Source organism: Protopterus annectens, chromosome 2.part0, assembly GCF_019279795.1.
Source record: "Protopterus annectens isolate FY-2018-M chromosome 2.part0, PAN1.0, whole genome shotgun sequence".
NCBI lineage: Eukaryota > Metazoa > Chordata > Ceratodontiformes > Protopteridae > Protopterus > Protopterus annectens.
In genome coordinates, this window is record NC_056728.1 from 193,433,496 (window position 1) to 193,448,875 (window position 15,380).

At 41.8% G+C, this 15,380-nt stretch overlaps 1 protein-coding gene across 1 annotated transcript in view; it reads right to left on the bottom strand.

The window, feature by feature from the left end:
* Positions 1 to 15,380, bottom strand: part of EPB41L5 (erythrocyte membrane protein band 4.1 like 5) — a gene marked incomplete in the record, with an annotated part of 2,576,260 nt that overhangs the window by 1,953,158 nt on the left and 607,722 nt on the right. Inside the window, 1 exon segment of the mRNA XM_044060661.1 lies at positions 9,580 to 9,624. Within this exon segment, the coding sequence (XP_043916596.1) occupies positions 9,580 to 9,624 (45 nt within the window).

Sequence of the window (15,380 nt, forward strand, 5' to 3'; positions counted from 1 at the left end):
ATTACAAAGTTTAAATCAGACTTTTTAGCACACAAAACTGCAAATGTGTTCAACTCTTCCCCATTCAAAGGCTTTTTTTGCTGGAAAGCTTTTGACAAATGTACCCCATTTTCAATACCAAATTTAATGAAAAAACTACATAAACAAAAGAAAAATATGTAATTACTACTCTAAAGGAGGAAATTAATCAGTATAGGCGATAAAACAGCACTGGCAGCAACCCCTCAGTGAAATGCACTGCTAGCCATGCATGGTACCCTCACCACTCACACAAGTTCTAAACACTGGATTTGTGTACCAGTTCAAGGATTTGGTCTTTGTTGTCTGCAACTGTGTAGGCCTCTAATCTGGAAATGCTGAGACACTATGGCTGTAAAGTCCTGAACAAATTATTCAGTAGTTATGAGGAAAAGCCACCAGTAAACCACCCACATCACTAGCAAACTCACATTAGAAATTAACCACCTGCTTAGCAAAGATGGCCTTTGCTCTATGTTAAAATAATCGATACAATCAAAAAACAATGACAAGATGAAAACAAAAGAAAATCCTGTCCAAAACTTAAGCAAAGGAGGTTTACTGGGTATTTTAAGAAAACTGGCAGTTAGAACAGATTATTAGTATTACAGTTATGGGGAAAAGCTGTAAAATTAATTTTCAGGGTGCTAAACGCGGTGCTGTTACTGTGATGGATCCGAAGTCTTCTTAAGACACTAGGTCTTACTGGCTGAATTCTGCCAAAATCAAAGCCTAGTTATCATAGTCCGTTCCCCACAGAAACTTGCAGAGTGTACACTGATGCAGCAACTAAAACTCTGAGCAGTAACCAATAAAAAACTTTTTATAACAAATCACACGAACTACTGTTGCAGCTTCAGTTACTGTTCTACTTTACTTCTCAAACAGCATGGATATGAGAGATGCCATGCAAAAAATATATCTAACAATGTTATCTGCTACAGTCTCTTTATAGTAGTTGTACATCCTGTTTTTTTCCATGGTACTCTATTTTGGTCTTTGTATGAGAACATCTGTTTACAGAAAAATATGTTTTCATCCTGTACTGGTATTTGTCTTTTAAGGAACCAACTTGTGAAAAAACACAAAAATGCTGACTTGATCATTCAAACTTCCTTGGTTAACAGTGTCAGATGATTTGTCCATTCTTTACAGAAGCAAGTTAACTTTCTTACTGACAGTGCGAAATGCATACATCTTGTTTTTTTACATTCTTGCCAAGTCTGTAAGAGGTCAGCTTTCTTGGTGACAGTGTGAAATGCACACATTCTTTTTTTTTTTTTTTTTATTTTTGCTGAGTCTGTAAGGAAACATGTCCATTAAGCAGATTCCTTATTTTTCAAGCCACAGTCATTTAGTATGAATGCTAATCACATGTTGCTAAACTCTATTTCTACATTTAAGCAAGCTTTATTTTATACCTTACTTAAGTTACATATTTGTAACAGAATTACTTTCAATCTTTTATTCACTGTTAAATACACTAACAAATGAGATGGAATAATGGTTAGGGTATTTACCTGACAGACAAAAGGTACAGGGTTTGATTCTCACCTCTGAAAGGGAAGGTATCCAAGCTTAAATGACTCAAGGGCAGCTCACCTAGTACTTGCCTATATACCTATGCCTTGCCAGCACCCTCCTTCAAAGCCGCACCTCTCTTCCCTAGTAAGTTTTTAGCTACCCATTATGTCACCTAGGGTTATATATTTAAAGTAAAAAAGTAAACTGTACTACTTAAAAAAGCAAAATTGTATTTCAGAGGTTTGGGAGATGCTCTTTTATAAACCAGTTTCTCCACCATGTTTTACTTATTTGTTGGTGAAGATTTAGGTCCCCGGTTCTAATACTGGTGAAGACACTGGACTTGTGGAGATACAGAAGTCCAGAACAACTGGGTCTCTAATGCTGTGGTAAGCAACACAGAGACTTCAACAGTCTCAGTTTAACAGTCTATAGGTCACTGAATATAGAGATGGAGCTTTCAGCCTCACTTGGAAGCTAAGGGACTTTTAGGCATGTGATTGTTTTGGTTAGGAGCCTTTGGGTATCTTCCAATTTGCATGATATGTTGATGAGATGCATCCAGAAGGGGGTATTGTTCTCAATAATTGGTCTAATTATTTCTGAGTTATAAGAGAGTGATTAACTTTTTAGACCTTTATGATATACATTTGGCAATTACTGAGCTAAATAAAAGATGTCCTGACAAATGCTGTCACATGGTGGTCAAAAGAGAGTGATTTAACCATTCAAATTTTTAAGTCCCTGACTATATTTTTAGTGTTGTGTTATCTATACATTATTATGACAGGAGGGGGTAGTAATATTACACTTTTTTGTATTTAGTTGAGCCCATGATTAGTACACCTAAAGTCTGCTAGGGAGAGCAGAATCTGGATTCTTTTCGTGTGAAAGGTTAACTTAGCAACCTCAAGTGTGCAGTTATCTGCAAATTTGTTAGCCAGAGATCTTGGCTCCATGTTTAGAAATCTGAAAGTAAATGCCAAAAAAGAAGAGGTCCCAGCACAGAGTCCTGTGGGACAATGCTCCTCACTTTCATGCTTTCTGATGAAGTACCTGCAACTTGCACTGTGTATTCTGTCATTCAGTCAGACTGCTATCAATCATGCCACATTATGAGACTATTTTTAAAGCATTTAGTTTCTGTACAATGTCATTATGGAGAATGGTGTCCAAGGCCTTGGCCACATAGCGACACCACATGTACCACATGGCCATAATCTACAGCCTCTGTTATCCTTTCAAAAAGGATACCAGATTCAGCAGACAGGCTATATCCTTCACAAAGTCAAAATGTTGTGGGTCAAATCTGATATGACTCTTGATACTGTGGTTTTTGAGAGCAGTTGTAATACTTTCCACGGTTTTGCAAATGACTGACTGACTGCAAGCCCATCCTTATAATAGGGCAACACCAATGCATTGTGCCAGAGGACAAAACCAGTACCTGAACCGGAGTTGAACAGTTTTGGAGAGTGTTCCTGCAAGGGTATTTTAACACTATTAAGGAGCCAAAAAAGAACTGCATGGGTTACTCTTGACCAACCCATTTTATCTGAACCAATTGCATAGGTCGAGAGTAACCCGTGCAGTTCTTTTTTGTATTTTTAACAGTTTGTGGCTTTTGGTTTTATTTGCTTGACTATTAAGGAACCATGTATGCTATCAGATTCTATAGAGGTGTCTTAGCACTTTCAGTTAATGATCTTTAGAGATTATTGGAGGTGTAAGGGATCATTCTATTTCATAGCTTTGGAGAAAAGTATTGGGGTGAAAACCGACACTAAATGTGTCTGCAAGGATACTGGCAATGTCTTTTGGGCAGAATAGGAGGCATCATTATGAATATGTTCAGGGCAATGTATGGTACGGTTTCTTTATTTTCTGACAAAGCTAAAGAGAGACTTAGAATTGTCCTTAGCTTCAGAGGCCAACCTAAGTTCATGGACTTATTTAGTGACCCTGAAAATACTCACCATTTTTTTTTTTTTGGTAATGCTTCTGATATTATCCTTAAAAAGTGGGGGGTTGCATCTACTAAATAATTGAGAGTTGTCTTTCGTCATACAGTCTTATTTCTGGTGGTGGACCACCAAGGTGGTTTGTTTCTGAATTCCCTATCACACTTGTTCCTTATAGTAACTGAGAGCTCTCTGCATTTTTCTGAATGTATAATTCCTTAGTGTAGCTTGCTGCTAGATCAAGGTCAGTAAAGATGAAGTCATAAGTGTATTTGATATTCTATCAGAGTTAAGTAGAGACTGACATTTATGTAGTCCTTGTGTTCAGTGCAGTTTGCCAAACAGGCATTTGGGAGCACCAGTCTGTTAAGACTTCACTGGATAATGAGGAACTACAGGATTGGTGCAACAGGCAGCTATATTCCTAAGGATCAAGTCAAGAATATGGCGCCCTCTAGGAGGCTCATTTACCCACTACCAGATAGACTTAATAAACAAAAAATAAATCAAAGAGTTTTTGGGCATATCAGACTTTGAAATTGTAGGTTCTATCTACATATTATGCTCTCATCCATTTTCAGCTCTGGCCTCATACAACCCCCTCAGCAGATTGTGGACCTAAATCATATCCCCATCAGTTACGTCTTACCTCTATGTTCCTTTTCCCTGTATGGTCTGCAGAACTGTCTGCAAGAATCCAGGTGTAATCCTATCAACGCTACGCAACATAGGACCTGCCACCACACTCCATCCACTGGGTCTGTTCTCCTTTAAAAGTATCAAAGCACTCTGTCAACTCTATTTTCTACAATGCATGCTTAACCGGGAACTACTGGTTCAAAATACAATCTATGGTCACCCCGCCCTTACTGGACAGCTTGTCTCCAAATACCTAGATGCCTTGTATTTCTTCGCACTGAACCTCAGCTGCCACTTTTCTGGCCATAACAGTAACTTTCCAAGGTCCCCTTGAAACTTAACCCTCCATACTTCTGCCTTGCTTCTCTTCTGGGGTTGACCACAGAGAGTTGGCCCATTTTCCAGCCCTCTGGTGATGTTAAAAGACTTGGGGACCAACCCTTGCTGTAATCCACTAACCATCTCTTTTCTTCCCCTTCCGCATGACCAAGATCCATCCCATCAGACATTTCATATTCTTTCTTTATTCTTTTTGGTCTCCTTGCCATCCAGCCATCTACCCCCGCCCCAAAAAAATCAGGTGCCTTCATGGGCAAGGAAAGGGGCTAGCCACAGCACATCATTCATGCAAATGGCACATCCTACTTTCCATAACATGAGTCTTACAGTCTAGCACTAGAACAGCAGTAAGCCATCTCCAAACTCCCAACCATTCTCTCCAGGATAGGTGAGACACAGCTGATCATTCCCATCCTACGCTGCCCAGATCTTCCAGGACCCAAACAGCTATTTGAACTCTGGGTAGCCAGGGATGCAGTCATAGCTTCATCATTCTGAATGACAAAAACAAGCTCCTTCTAGTGATTTTTCAGCCCATCTAGTTTTTTTTACCATCTCAGAACCTTCCAATTGATCAACTACTCATATCTGTGGGATACACTCTCAATCCAAGCTGAAGCCTGAAAGGATTAAAACAATTAACGTCCCTACATATATTTCTGATGCCCAGTGATAAAACTGCAAGTGGTTGGTGTGTCATGACATTCTGACAGTAAACCATTGCTGGTCCAGATCAAGGAGTCTCCGGCAGGAATAGGCTTAATATTTACCTAAAGATTTTCTCCATGATCCAGACAAACCAGTATACACAGGTTGGTTAAGTTAGTCTTTGCTGTAGAGTTGCAGTGTGGTGTTACATTAGCCAGTCTTCAGCCTTCTGTATTATTCATCCTCTACAGACCAGCTACACCAGGTTTTTACTGGTAGGATGGTAGAGCCTCAGATATTCAACCCTTAGGCCCTTCCGTAATAACAAAAGTTCTGGTTCCCCCTGACCATCTGAAATGGACATCTGCAATGTCTCCAAAGACATGCCTGTCGTTGGATCCATGGTGGCCTCCGAAACTGCTTTAGGTGAGGCATTCAACCCCAGGACCAGATGAATCTCCAAGCTTTCATCAGACTCGAGAAATATCCGATGTAGGAGGCACAGCAGAAGAGTCTGACCTTTCTTGTCAGTGAAGACTCAATGTCAGGCCTAGAAGTTCCCCTCCATAGCATCTTTCGCTAAAATTTTGAAACACCGATTTTCCAAGTAAACAGCAACACAGGAAAGACAACTTCATAAAATCTTAAGCACAAGGACCCGACAAATATTGCAAGTTTTATGATTGTGAGTAGGCCCTAAGCAGAACAAGTACTGCTCATGGCTATCTTTATGTGGAATTTGTCTTCCGCACTGGCATTTGCCTTTTCTGGATGACTTCATGCTACTCAAGTCAGACGTGACGAACTTCATGACACCCATGCAGACGGGAACTGAAAGTTCGACTGCTGAATCCTACACTAAGGCACTGTACGAGCACATCCACTCATGCATGAATCGTGCCATCCTAAACAGAACCAAGACACTCTCCTCCACAAAAAGGAAGCCATTCTGGTGGTCTCCTGCCATAAACAAACTTTACAACAAAAGGAAGAAACTGTTGCAGAAGAGGAAAATCCCAGGATGCAAAAAAACTCCCTTACCAGCCTCAGTAAGTAGCTGAGATCCCTCATAAAATCCTCCAAAGCTAGTTACGAAAATAAAATTGCTAAAGATTCCAAAGACAACCACAAGGCATTCTACAGCTATGTCAAGAATCTAAATGGCAATGCTCAGATTTGCTCTGAGCAACAACAGAATGACATTAAATATACTGATCCCAAAGATATTGCCAATATCCTGGCAGATGGCTTCAGTTCCAACTTCGCCCTCCTTTCACCCCCCTCTAAAGGGCCCATCTCAATACTGAAAGATTGCCAAATTCTGGTAATGGCCACACAGGTAAAAAACACACTCTCCAAAGCTAAGAATACAGCATCCATGGGACCAGATGACATCCCGGGTTGTGTACTACATGAACTACAAAATTAACTGGCACCTCACCCAAGTGTCATTTTTAATCATAGCCTCACCTCAGGCTTCATGCCCACTGAATGGCACACAGCTACAGTTAAACCACTCCACAAGGGAGGATCCACCTTGGATCCTGGGAGCTACCGTCCCATCAGTCTAATGAGCCTTATCTGCAAGATCATGGAAAGTATTATCATGGAACTTGTAAACAATGACATTGGCAACCTTCAAACACTGGACCCCACCCAGTTTGGGTTTGTGAAGGGCCGATCTTGCCTCCTGAACTTGACTGACTTCTTCGAATCGGTCTCCAGAGCTGTGGACGAGGGTAAGGTGGTCCACACAGCCTATCTGGACCTCGCCAAGGTCTTCGACACCATCCCCCACTCCAGAATCACAGATAAACTTACTAAGCTGGGCATTAATCCCTATGTCACTCAATGGGTTGCCAACTGGCTTACTGACAGAACCCACACTGTAAAAGTAGTCAACTCCAAACCCAGCTCCAGACAAGTGACAAGTGGAGTACCTCAGGGTTCAGTCCTGGGACCGCTCTTATTTGGCATCTACTTCTCTGAAGTACAGGCCAACCCTAAGGGACTCTGGCTACCAAAGTTTGCAGATAACTGCAAACTAGGAGCCATTACTGAATCCCCAAATGATGTGGATATTCTACAAAAGGGCCTTACAGAAACAGATGCTTGGTGCCAGAGTTAAATGCCAAGAAATGAGTTATCACCTTTGGGGAAAAAAAACATGTACCCATGATTTACCACATAGGTGGCAGTACACTAAACACCGTAAGTGTGATAACAGACTTAGGGACACAGGTGGACAGTTGTCTCACCTTCAATAACCACATCGTCACAACAGTCAGGAAAACCTTCTATATGGAACACCTCATCACCAAGGGCTTTTCATCCAGAAAAAAAGGAGGTCATTGTCCCACTGTTCTCATCCCTCATTAGACCCATTATAGAATACAACGCTCTGTTTGGTATGTACTTAAGACATCTGCAAGAACTGGAAAGGCCTTTGAAATGCCTCACTAACAGAGTCACAGACCTAAAGCAGATGCCTTATGCTGACAGTCTAAAAAAAAAACTCCAGCTATACTCTGTCGCACATCATCTACTCAGAGGCAATCTCTGCTTAACATACAAGGCCATGTCAAACCCACAGCTGTTGGGCATGCTACACTTAAAGAAATCCCAATCCCTCAGAGCCACACGCTCCAAGGATCTAAACCTTGTCATCACAATGAACAAAACAAGCTGGAGGGATAGGTTCCTGACCCAGAGACTCCCCAGACTCTGGAATAGACTGAAATTACATGTCAAGCAGAGCGCCTCTTTGGCCCTCTTCAAAAAGATCCTTGACGATTGGATGGGAGATAGGAAATTCACCCCGGGGATCACATCAATCGCCCTGCTAGACAGGGATTCAGGGAAGTAAATTTTGTGGGAAGAAACAGCCAGAGAATTGTTATGGCTAGGCTTGTATAGGCCCTAGGACCGATAGCCTAGTACCAACCTATGAACACAAAGACACCATAGCTAAAAGCAGCAGTAAATAAGAAAAGAAACCCACAACGATGCACTTATCTAAATGGCCTGATATACCAGCAAACAACTCAGGCAAACAGCCCGACAATCGAAGCTGGTGTTCAGACAGATAGCAGAGAAGTTTTGAGGATGGTACATCCAGACATCACTTTTATGCCCTATGTACGTGAGGAGCATACATGCAAAGTACAGTGTACCTTATGTAGTAAAAGCCTTTGGTATACTGGCCGGATGTTGGGGTGCCCTTGGCAGGGAATCCCTTATGTTAAGAATACTGCACCAGTAGAACAGAAGGACATCCTCAGATATTCAACCTTTTGGGCTCCACATTTTGTCCTTTCTTCCATACAGAGGACCTTTAGTGCTGAACCAGTACAGAAATAAAACACCAGTGAAATTAGGAGGATCCTGTATTCACTAAAGTACACAAGTGAATATGGAAACCTCCTAAACTCACTCAAACATATAAACTAATTTTGTATTTTCTTCCAAATGAATAAAAAAAAGAAACCTGACAAACATGATAAAGCTGTCCTAGTAAGCAGCCAAAACATAACTCCCCACAACAGCAGTTCATTAATATAAAGGAAGAAAAACTACATTACTTCAGTATAATCTTCAGTAAAAGGGTATATAAATGAAAACCACTTTTTGAGTTTAAAAAATATCTTCCAATATACAGTGGGGATACAAAAGTGCTTTCAAGAATTTTAACAAACTCCCTTGAGGTACTGAATCTTTTTTTATTTATTTATTTTTTTTATAAATGGCACAGTTCACTTAACTACAAGCCCACAGAAGCCTTGCCTGCACTGCAGCATCTGAGCTATTGTAGGCTATCTTGACCTTAGGAGCAATTACCTGGATTTGCATGACTTGAACTATATGCTCTTGTACAATAGTTATGTAAACATTAAACAGGTTTTTTTTTTTTTTTTTTTTTTTTTTGGGGGGGGGGGTCTCTGTCACTGTGGCATTCTGATCACCAACTCCCACCACAGCCAGTTATCGGATTTATTCCTAGCCGGGGTGAAGGTCAACTGGGAAAGGAATTAAGACAGCTATCAGGGTGGTCCAAAGATTTTTGCTTTTTTCTCCATGGCCCTACCCTGCACATCCCAGGCATCGGGGAGAAATGTAATGAAATGCCTGGGAAGAACAACCCTCTCATTTCCACAAAGGTTATTCCCTGCAAACAGCTCTACCCTTCTCTGAGTCATGAGCAGCAGTTTCTCTAGCCCCATTAGGGAGTTAACATCTGTCCAATGTGCACCCCAAGTGCACAAAATGCCCTCTCACCCCTGCAAGAGAGGGAAGAGAGCCACACCTTTTACTCTTTTCCCTCCCTGCCTGTCTCCTCTAGTGCTGGGTCTGTTAATGAAACCAAGTCACCCTTCAGTGTCACAGAGACAGACTTAAAACAGCTTTAATTTCGTGCCCACTACAGAAATAGATAAAAGAAATATCCACTTACTTTCCACTAAAAATGTCTTGTTTCAGTTGAAGAACAAACAAATACCTGTTGAAGAAAATTACAACAGTTTCAGATAAATACCATGAAATCTCCGATCTACAACTGCAACATTTAGTTGTAAGAGTATGAAAAAAAAGTTATGTACTCACCATAACGTTCCATCTACACTATCCATTTTCATTCTTCCTTAACTGCTGGGTTCAGATCCTACTTGGCCTCTTTTTCCAGCTCATGGAAGCTCAAGCTTCACCCTTATCCATAATGCCCTAGTGATGTAACATACCTCTGTCTGTTTGCTGTCCCTTGAGCCAGTAAGCAGTAGGAAATGATAAATCAACACCATCTAGAACTCGAACAAAGGAACAGTAGTTCCTTTAGCATCTTACTATCCTTCTAAAACTCAAACAAGGAGCGGGGTGGAGTAAGGAAAGTTGAAGAAGAATGAAAATGGACAACACAGATGGAACATTATGGTGAGTACATAGTGTTTTTTTCATCTGATGTTGTCATTTTCTTTCATTCCTCAAGAGCTGGGACAGAGTTCCCCAGCTACCTAAAACCCAAGAGGACACAAGGATATTCCTGAGAACCGCTGAGCCAAAGGCTACTCTTCCCCTAGAGACCAGATCTAATTTGTAATGATCAATTAAGGTATTAGGATTAGCCCAAGTTGTGGCTGCACAAATCATCCACTGATGATCTGGACAGAAATGCTGAAGTAGTTGCCACAGACCTGGCTGGTAGAATGTGCTGTTGGTGGTTTTGGCAAAGACAAGCCTAGTTTATCATACACAAAGGTAATACAATCAGTTAACCATTTGGTTGAAGCCACTTTCAAAACTGAAACCTAATTTTGATTCCAAAAAGGAGACAAACAATTGTTTCAATTTTCTAAAATTTTTGGTTCTATGTAGATAAAATCATAATTGTCTGTGAACATACAAAAGTTGTAACATATACTCTTGCTAATTTGAAAAATTTGAAGGACTGGAAGGTTGATAACCTGATTAGCATCGGATTCTAACACCACCTTAGGAAGAAAAAGGACTGGCCCATTAGGATACTTTATCCTTCTGAAAAATCAAATAAGGAGGATTGGAAGACAGTGTCTGTAATTCTGATACTCTTCTAGCAGAAGTAATGGCCACTAAAAAGATAGTTTTCCAGGTCAAGAATTTTAGTTCACACTTAGCTGATGGTTCAAACTGGATTGTGTTAAGATTTATAAAACAATATTCAAATGCAAAGGAGGAGTGGGATCTTTTAACGGGTGTTTAGGTAGAAAAGTTCCACTTATAAAAGCTTTACAAAGTTTGTAGGAGGTTAAAAATGAATTATTTACACTTACATGAAAACTGGAAGTGGCAGCTAGCTATACTTTTAACAGCAGAAGAGCAGGCACCTTCATTGAACATTTTAGCTTAAAATTCAAGAACTTTATAAACCACTGCTGAAAAGGGATCCATGTTCTTCTGCTGCGCCCAACTTGGAAATCTTTTCCATTTACTTCTATAAAGTTTCTTAGTGGAAGCTTTGTAAGATGATAGTAGAATGTGACGGACAGGGGAGGAGAGCCTGGACTGCCTAGCAATCAACAGAAGTGGAGAAACCATGCAGTCAGTTTTAGGCTTGGAATGTCTGTATGACTTGTATCTGTTGGGTAAGACAGTAGGTCTGGAGTTGGATCCAGAGTCCATGCAGGACAAAGAAGATGAGGCCAAAGAAAGGGAAACCAAATCTGACAAGACCAGTAAGGGGCAATGAGGATAACTGTACTCTTCAATCGAGATGCTTTCTGAAGAAAACCAGATCTGCTCTGAGCTAAAACAGAATGGCATTAAATATACTGATGCCAAGGATATTGCCAATATCCTGGCAGATCGATTCAGTGCCAACTTCACCCCCCCTCACCCCCTAAATGGCCCATCTCAATACTGGAAGATTGACAAATTCCGGTAATAATGGCTACACAGGTAAAAAAACGCACTCTCCAAAGCTAAGAATACAGCATCCATGGGACCAGATGACATCCCAGGATGTGTACTACATGAACTACAATATGAACTGGCACCTCACCTAAGTGTCATGTTTAATCATAGCCTCACCTCAGGTTTCGTGCCCACTGAGTGGCGCAGAGCTACAGTTATCCCACTCCACAAGGGGGGGGGAATCAACCTTGGATCCTGAAAAATACCGTCCCATCTGTCTGACGAGCCTTATCTGCAAGGCCATGGAGCATATTATCATGGAACTTATAAACAAAGACATTGGCAACCTTCAAACACTGGACCCCACCCACTTTGGGTTTGTGAAGGGCCGATCTTGTCTCCTGAACCTGATTGACTATTTCAAATCAGTCTCCAGAGCCATGGACAAGGGTAAGGTGGTTCACACAGCCTGTCTAGACCTTGCCAAGGCCTTTGACACCATTCCCCACTCTGGAATCCTAGATAAACTTACTAAGCTGAGCATTAATCCCTACGTCACCAAATGGGTTGCTAACTGGCGTACTGATAGAAACCACACTGTAAAATCAGCTGACTCCAAATCCAGCTCCAGACAAGTGGAGTACCTCAGGGTTCAGTCCTGGGACCGCTCTTGTTTGGCATCTACTTCTCTTTAGTACAGGCCAACAATAAGGGACTCTGGCTAACAAAGTTCGCAGATGACTGCAAACTGGGAGCCATTATTGAATCCCGAAGTGATGTGGATACTTTACAAAAGAGCCTTACAGAAACAGATGCTTGGTGCCAGAGCCATGGGCTCAAGCTCAATGCCAAGAAATGTATAGTTATCCCCTTTGGGAAAAAACATGTACCCGTGAATTACCATATAGGTGGCAGTACACTAAACACCGAAACTGTGATGAGACTTAGGGAAACAGGTGGACAGTGGTCTCACCTTCGATAACCACACCGCCACAACAGTCAGGAAATCCTTCTATGTGGCACACCTCATCACGAAGGGCTTTTCATCAAGAAGAAAGGAGGTCATTGTCTCACTGTACTCATCCCTCATTAGACCCATTATAGAATACAACGCCCCGTTTGGTATGTACCTCTCAAGACAACTGCAACACCTGGAAAGGCCACAGAAATACCTCACTAAAAGAAAGTACAGTTGTGTACCTACCATAAATGTAGATTTTTGAGTGTATTCACTGTTGCAGTCATTACACTTGGGTTAACCTGCTGGCAGGCTACCCGCAGTCGGCCTGAATTCCAAAGTCCTGGTCCGGTGTCGGTTGCTGTCGCCTCTTCCCTGACGTCAGTGCGCCAGGAGTATGTAAGATGCAGCCGACGCCATTTTCTTCAGTTTTTCTTGCCCCACATGTCAGGTGCCCCCAAGAAGGCAGGCAATACATATTGCTTATAAAAACATACAGTAAAATAAAAATAATACCTTCATCTACAAGCAAATACACCACATAGGTTGTATAGGATAGAGAAGTAGAGGTAAGTCCCAGCAAAGACGGAGGGTGGGTAACCTGGACTGCAACAGTGAATACACTAACATCTACATTTATGGTAGGTAGACAACTGTGCTATGTTCATCTTGTTTCACTGTTGCAGTCATTACACTTGGGTTGAATCTTGAAACTGAAGTAGGGCGGCTGGGTCTAAACAAGATTAGGAGTATCTATGAGGCCCTGCAGAACTGCAGTGGCAAAGCCTGTTCTGGATTTAGAGAAAAGAGGTAAGTGATAATGCTTGGTAAAAGTGTGCACTGAACTCCAAGTTGCAGCCTCCAAAATTTCCTTGGTTGGTACTCCTCTGAGAAAGGCTGCTGAAGTGGCTGCTGCCCTGGTAGAATGTGGCCCAATATTCTTAGGCACTGACTTGCCATGCTGTGCATAGCAGAAACTAATACAGTGTCCTATCCATTTTGAAACAGTCTGCTTTGAGATGGCCTTTCCTTGTGATCCTGCAGCATATGCTACAAACAGTTGCTCAGTTTTTCTGAAAGCTTTTGTTTTGTCCAAGTAGAAGCGTAGCTGCCTGTGTATGTCCAAAGAGTGCAGAAGTCTCTCGCCTTTATTCTGAGGATTTGGATAAAATGTTGGCAAATGAATGGTTTGGTTAAGAGCCACACTGGATACTACCATTGGCATAAATGTTGGGTTTGTCCTTAGAGAAACCCTGTCCAGATGAAAAATGATAAAAGGTTCCACTGCCATTAATGCCTGTAACGCCGAGATTCTTCTTGCTGAAGTTATTGCTAGGAGCAGAGCAGTTTTCCATGATAAGAATTTTATATCAGCTGTATTGGCTGGCTCAAAAGGAGGCAGAGTGAGCTTTTCCAAAACAAAGTTGAGGTACCATGTAGGTATTGGTGCTCTCCTTGGGGGTCTTATGTTTTTTGCCCCTCTGAGGTACTATCTTAGCAGTGGATGATCGAAAATAGGAGGTTCCGTATTGTAATGAGCTGAAATGGCAGAGGCATGGATCTTAATTGATGAGAAGGATTGGCCTTTGTCCAGCATCTCAGTTAGGTATTGTAAAATCTGAGGAATATCTGGAACAAGTGGTTCAAGTCCTTGTGCCTGGTCCCAAGCACAAAATCTCTTCCATTTTTCTGCATAGGATTTCCTGGTGCTAGGCCTCCTTGCTTCCAAAATGACATCCATAACAGCTTTAGAGAGAGGTGTGCTCTGAGTAGCTATATTATTTGCCATGCAGCCAGATTTAAGGTTCTGAGTTGGCTGTGCAGGATTTGATTGTTTTGTTGAGTCAGAAGATAAGGAATTTGAGTTAAAGCCCAGGCTGGGCCTTGAGACAAGCTCTTTAGGATTGGGTACCAGTGCTGGCGTGGCCAGTCTGGGGCAATCAGAATAATTTTTGGCTTCTCTTGTCTGACTTTTAGAAGTACCTTGGGAAGGAGAGGCAGTGGTGGAAAGGCATAAACTGTTAGGGTTTTCCAGCTGAATGATAGAGCATCCACTTTCCATGCTTGTGAGTGATAAGTCCTTGTGCAGAATCTGTGTAGTTGGCATTTGTGAGGGGAGGCAAAAAGATCTATGTCTGGGCATCCCCATTTCCTTGTTATCATGCTGAAGACCTGTGGATCTAGTTTCCACTCGTGAGGGTCCATGAGGTTTGTGCTTAGTTCGTCTGTCAAAGTATTTTTCCTTCCTGGCAGGAATTGTGCCTGCAGATGTACGTGATAGGTCAGTGCTGTGTTCCACAAAGTCATGGTTTGCCTGCAGAGGGGGTAAGAATGTGTGCCCTCTTGCTTGTTTATGTACCACATAATTGTAGTATTGTCCGTCTTTAGTAATAGTTTTCTTGGATGTAGTAGATCCTTGAAGGCTGTCAGGGCATTCTGTACAGCTAGCATCTCTTTTTGATTGATATGAAGATGCATTTGGTCCGCGGGCCACGTGCCCTGAATACATTTTCGTGCCATGTGTGCCCCCCCAGGCATAATCCGATGCATCTGTTGTTAGTGTCTGCCTGGCTGTGGGTAAAGTGAAAGGCTGTCCCTTGTTGTGGTGACAGGCCAGTGCCCACCATCGAAATGTTGAGTCTAAACATGTTTTAGATACCATTGTAGCTTTCTCATATGCAGTCTTGCATATGGAATTAGTAGGATGCAGGATGCCATGAAGCCCAAAGCCTGCAGAATTTTTCTTGCAGGTAACTGGGTCTTTGTTGCCATCATTTGAAAGTAATGAGTCAGTTGCCTTTGTTTGTCTGGCGTGAGATAAGCCATCTGGGCAGTTGTATTTAAGCTTGCACCCAGGAATATTATCTCTTGAGAGGGCACTAGTTTTGATTTCTTTTCGTTTAGTGTGTACCCTA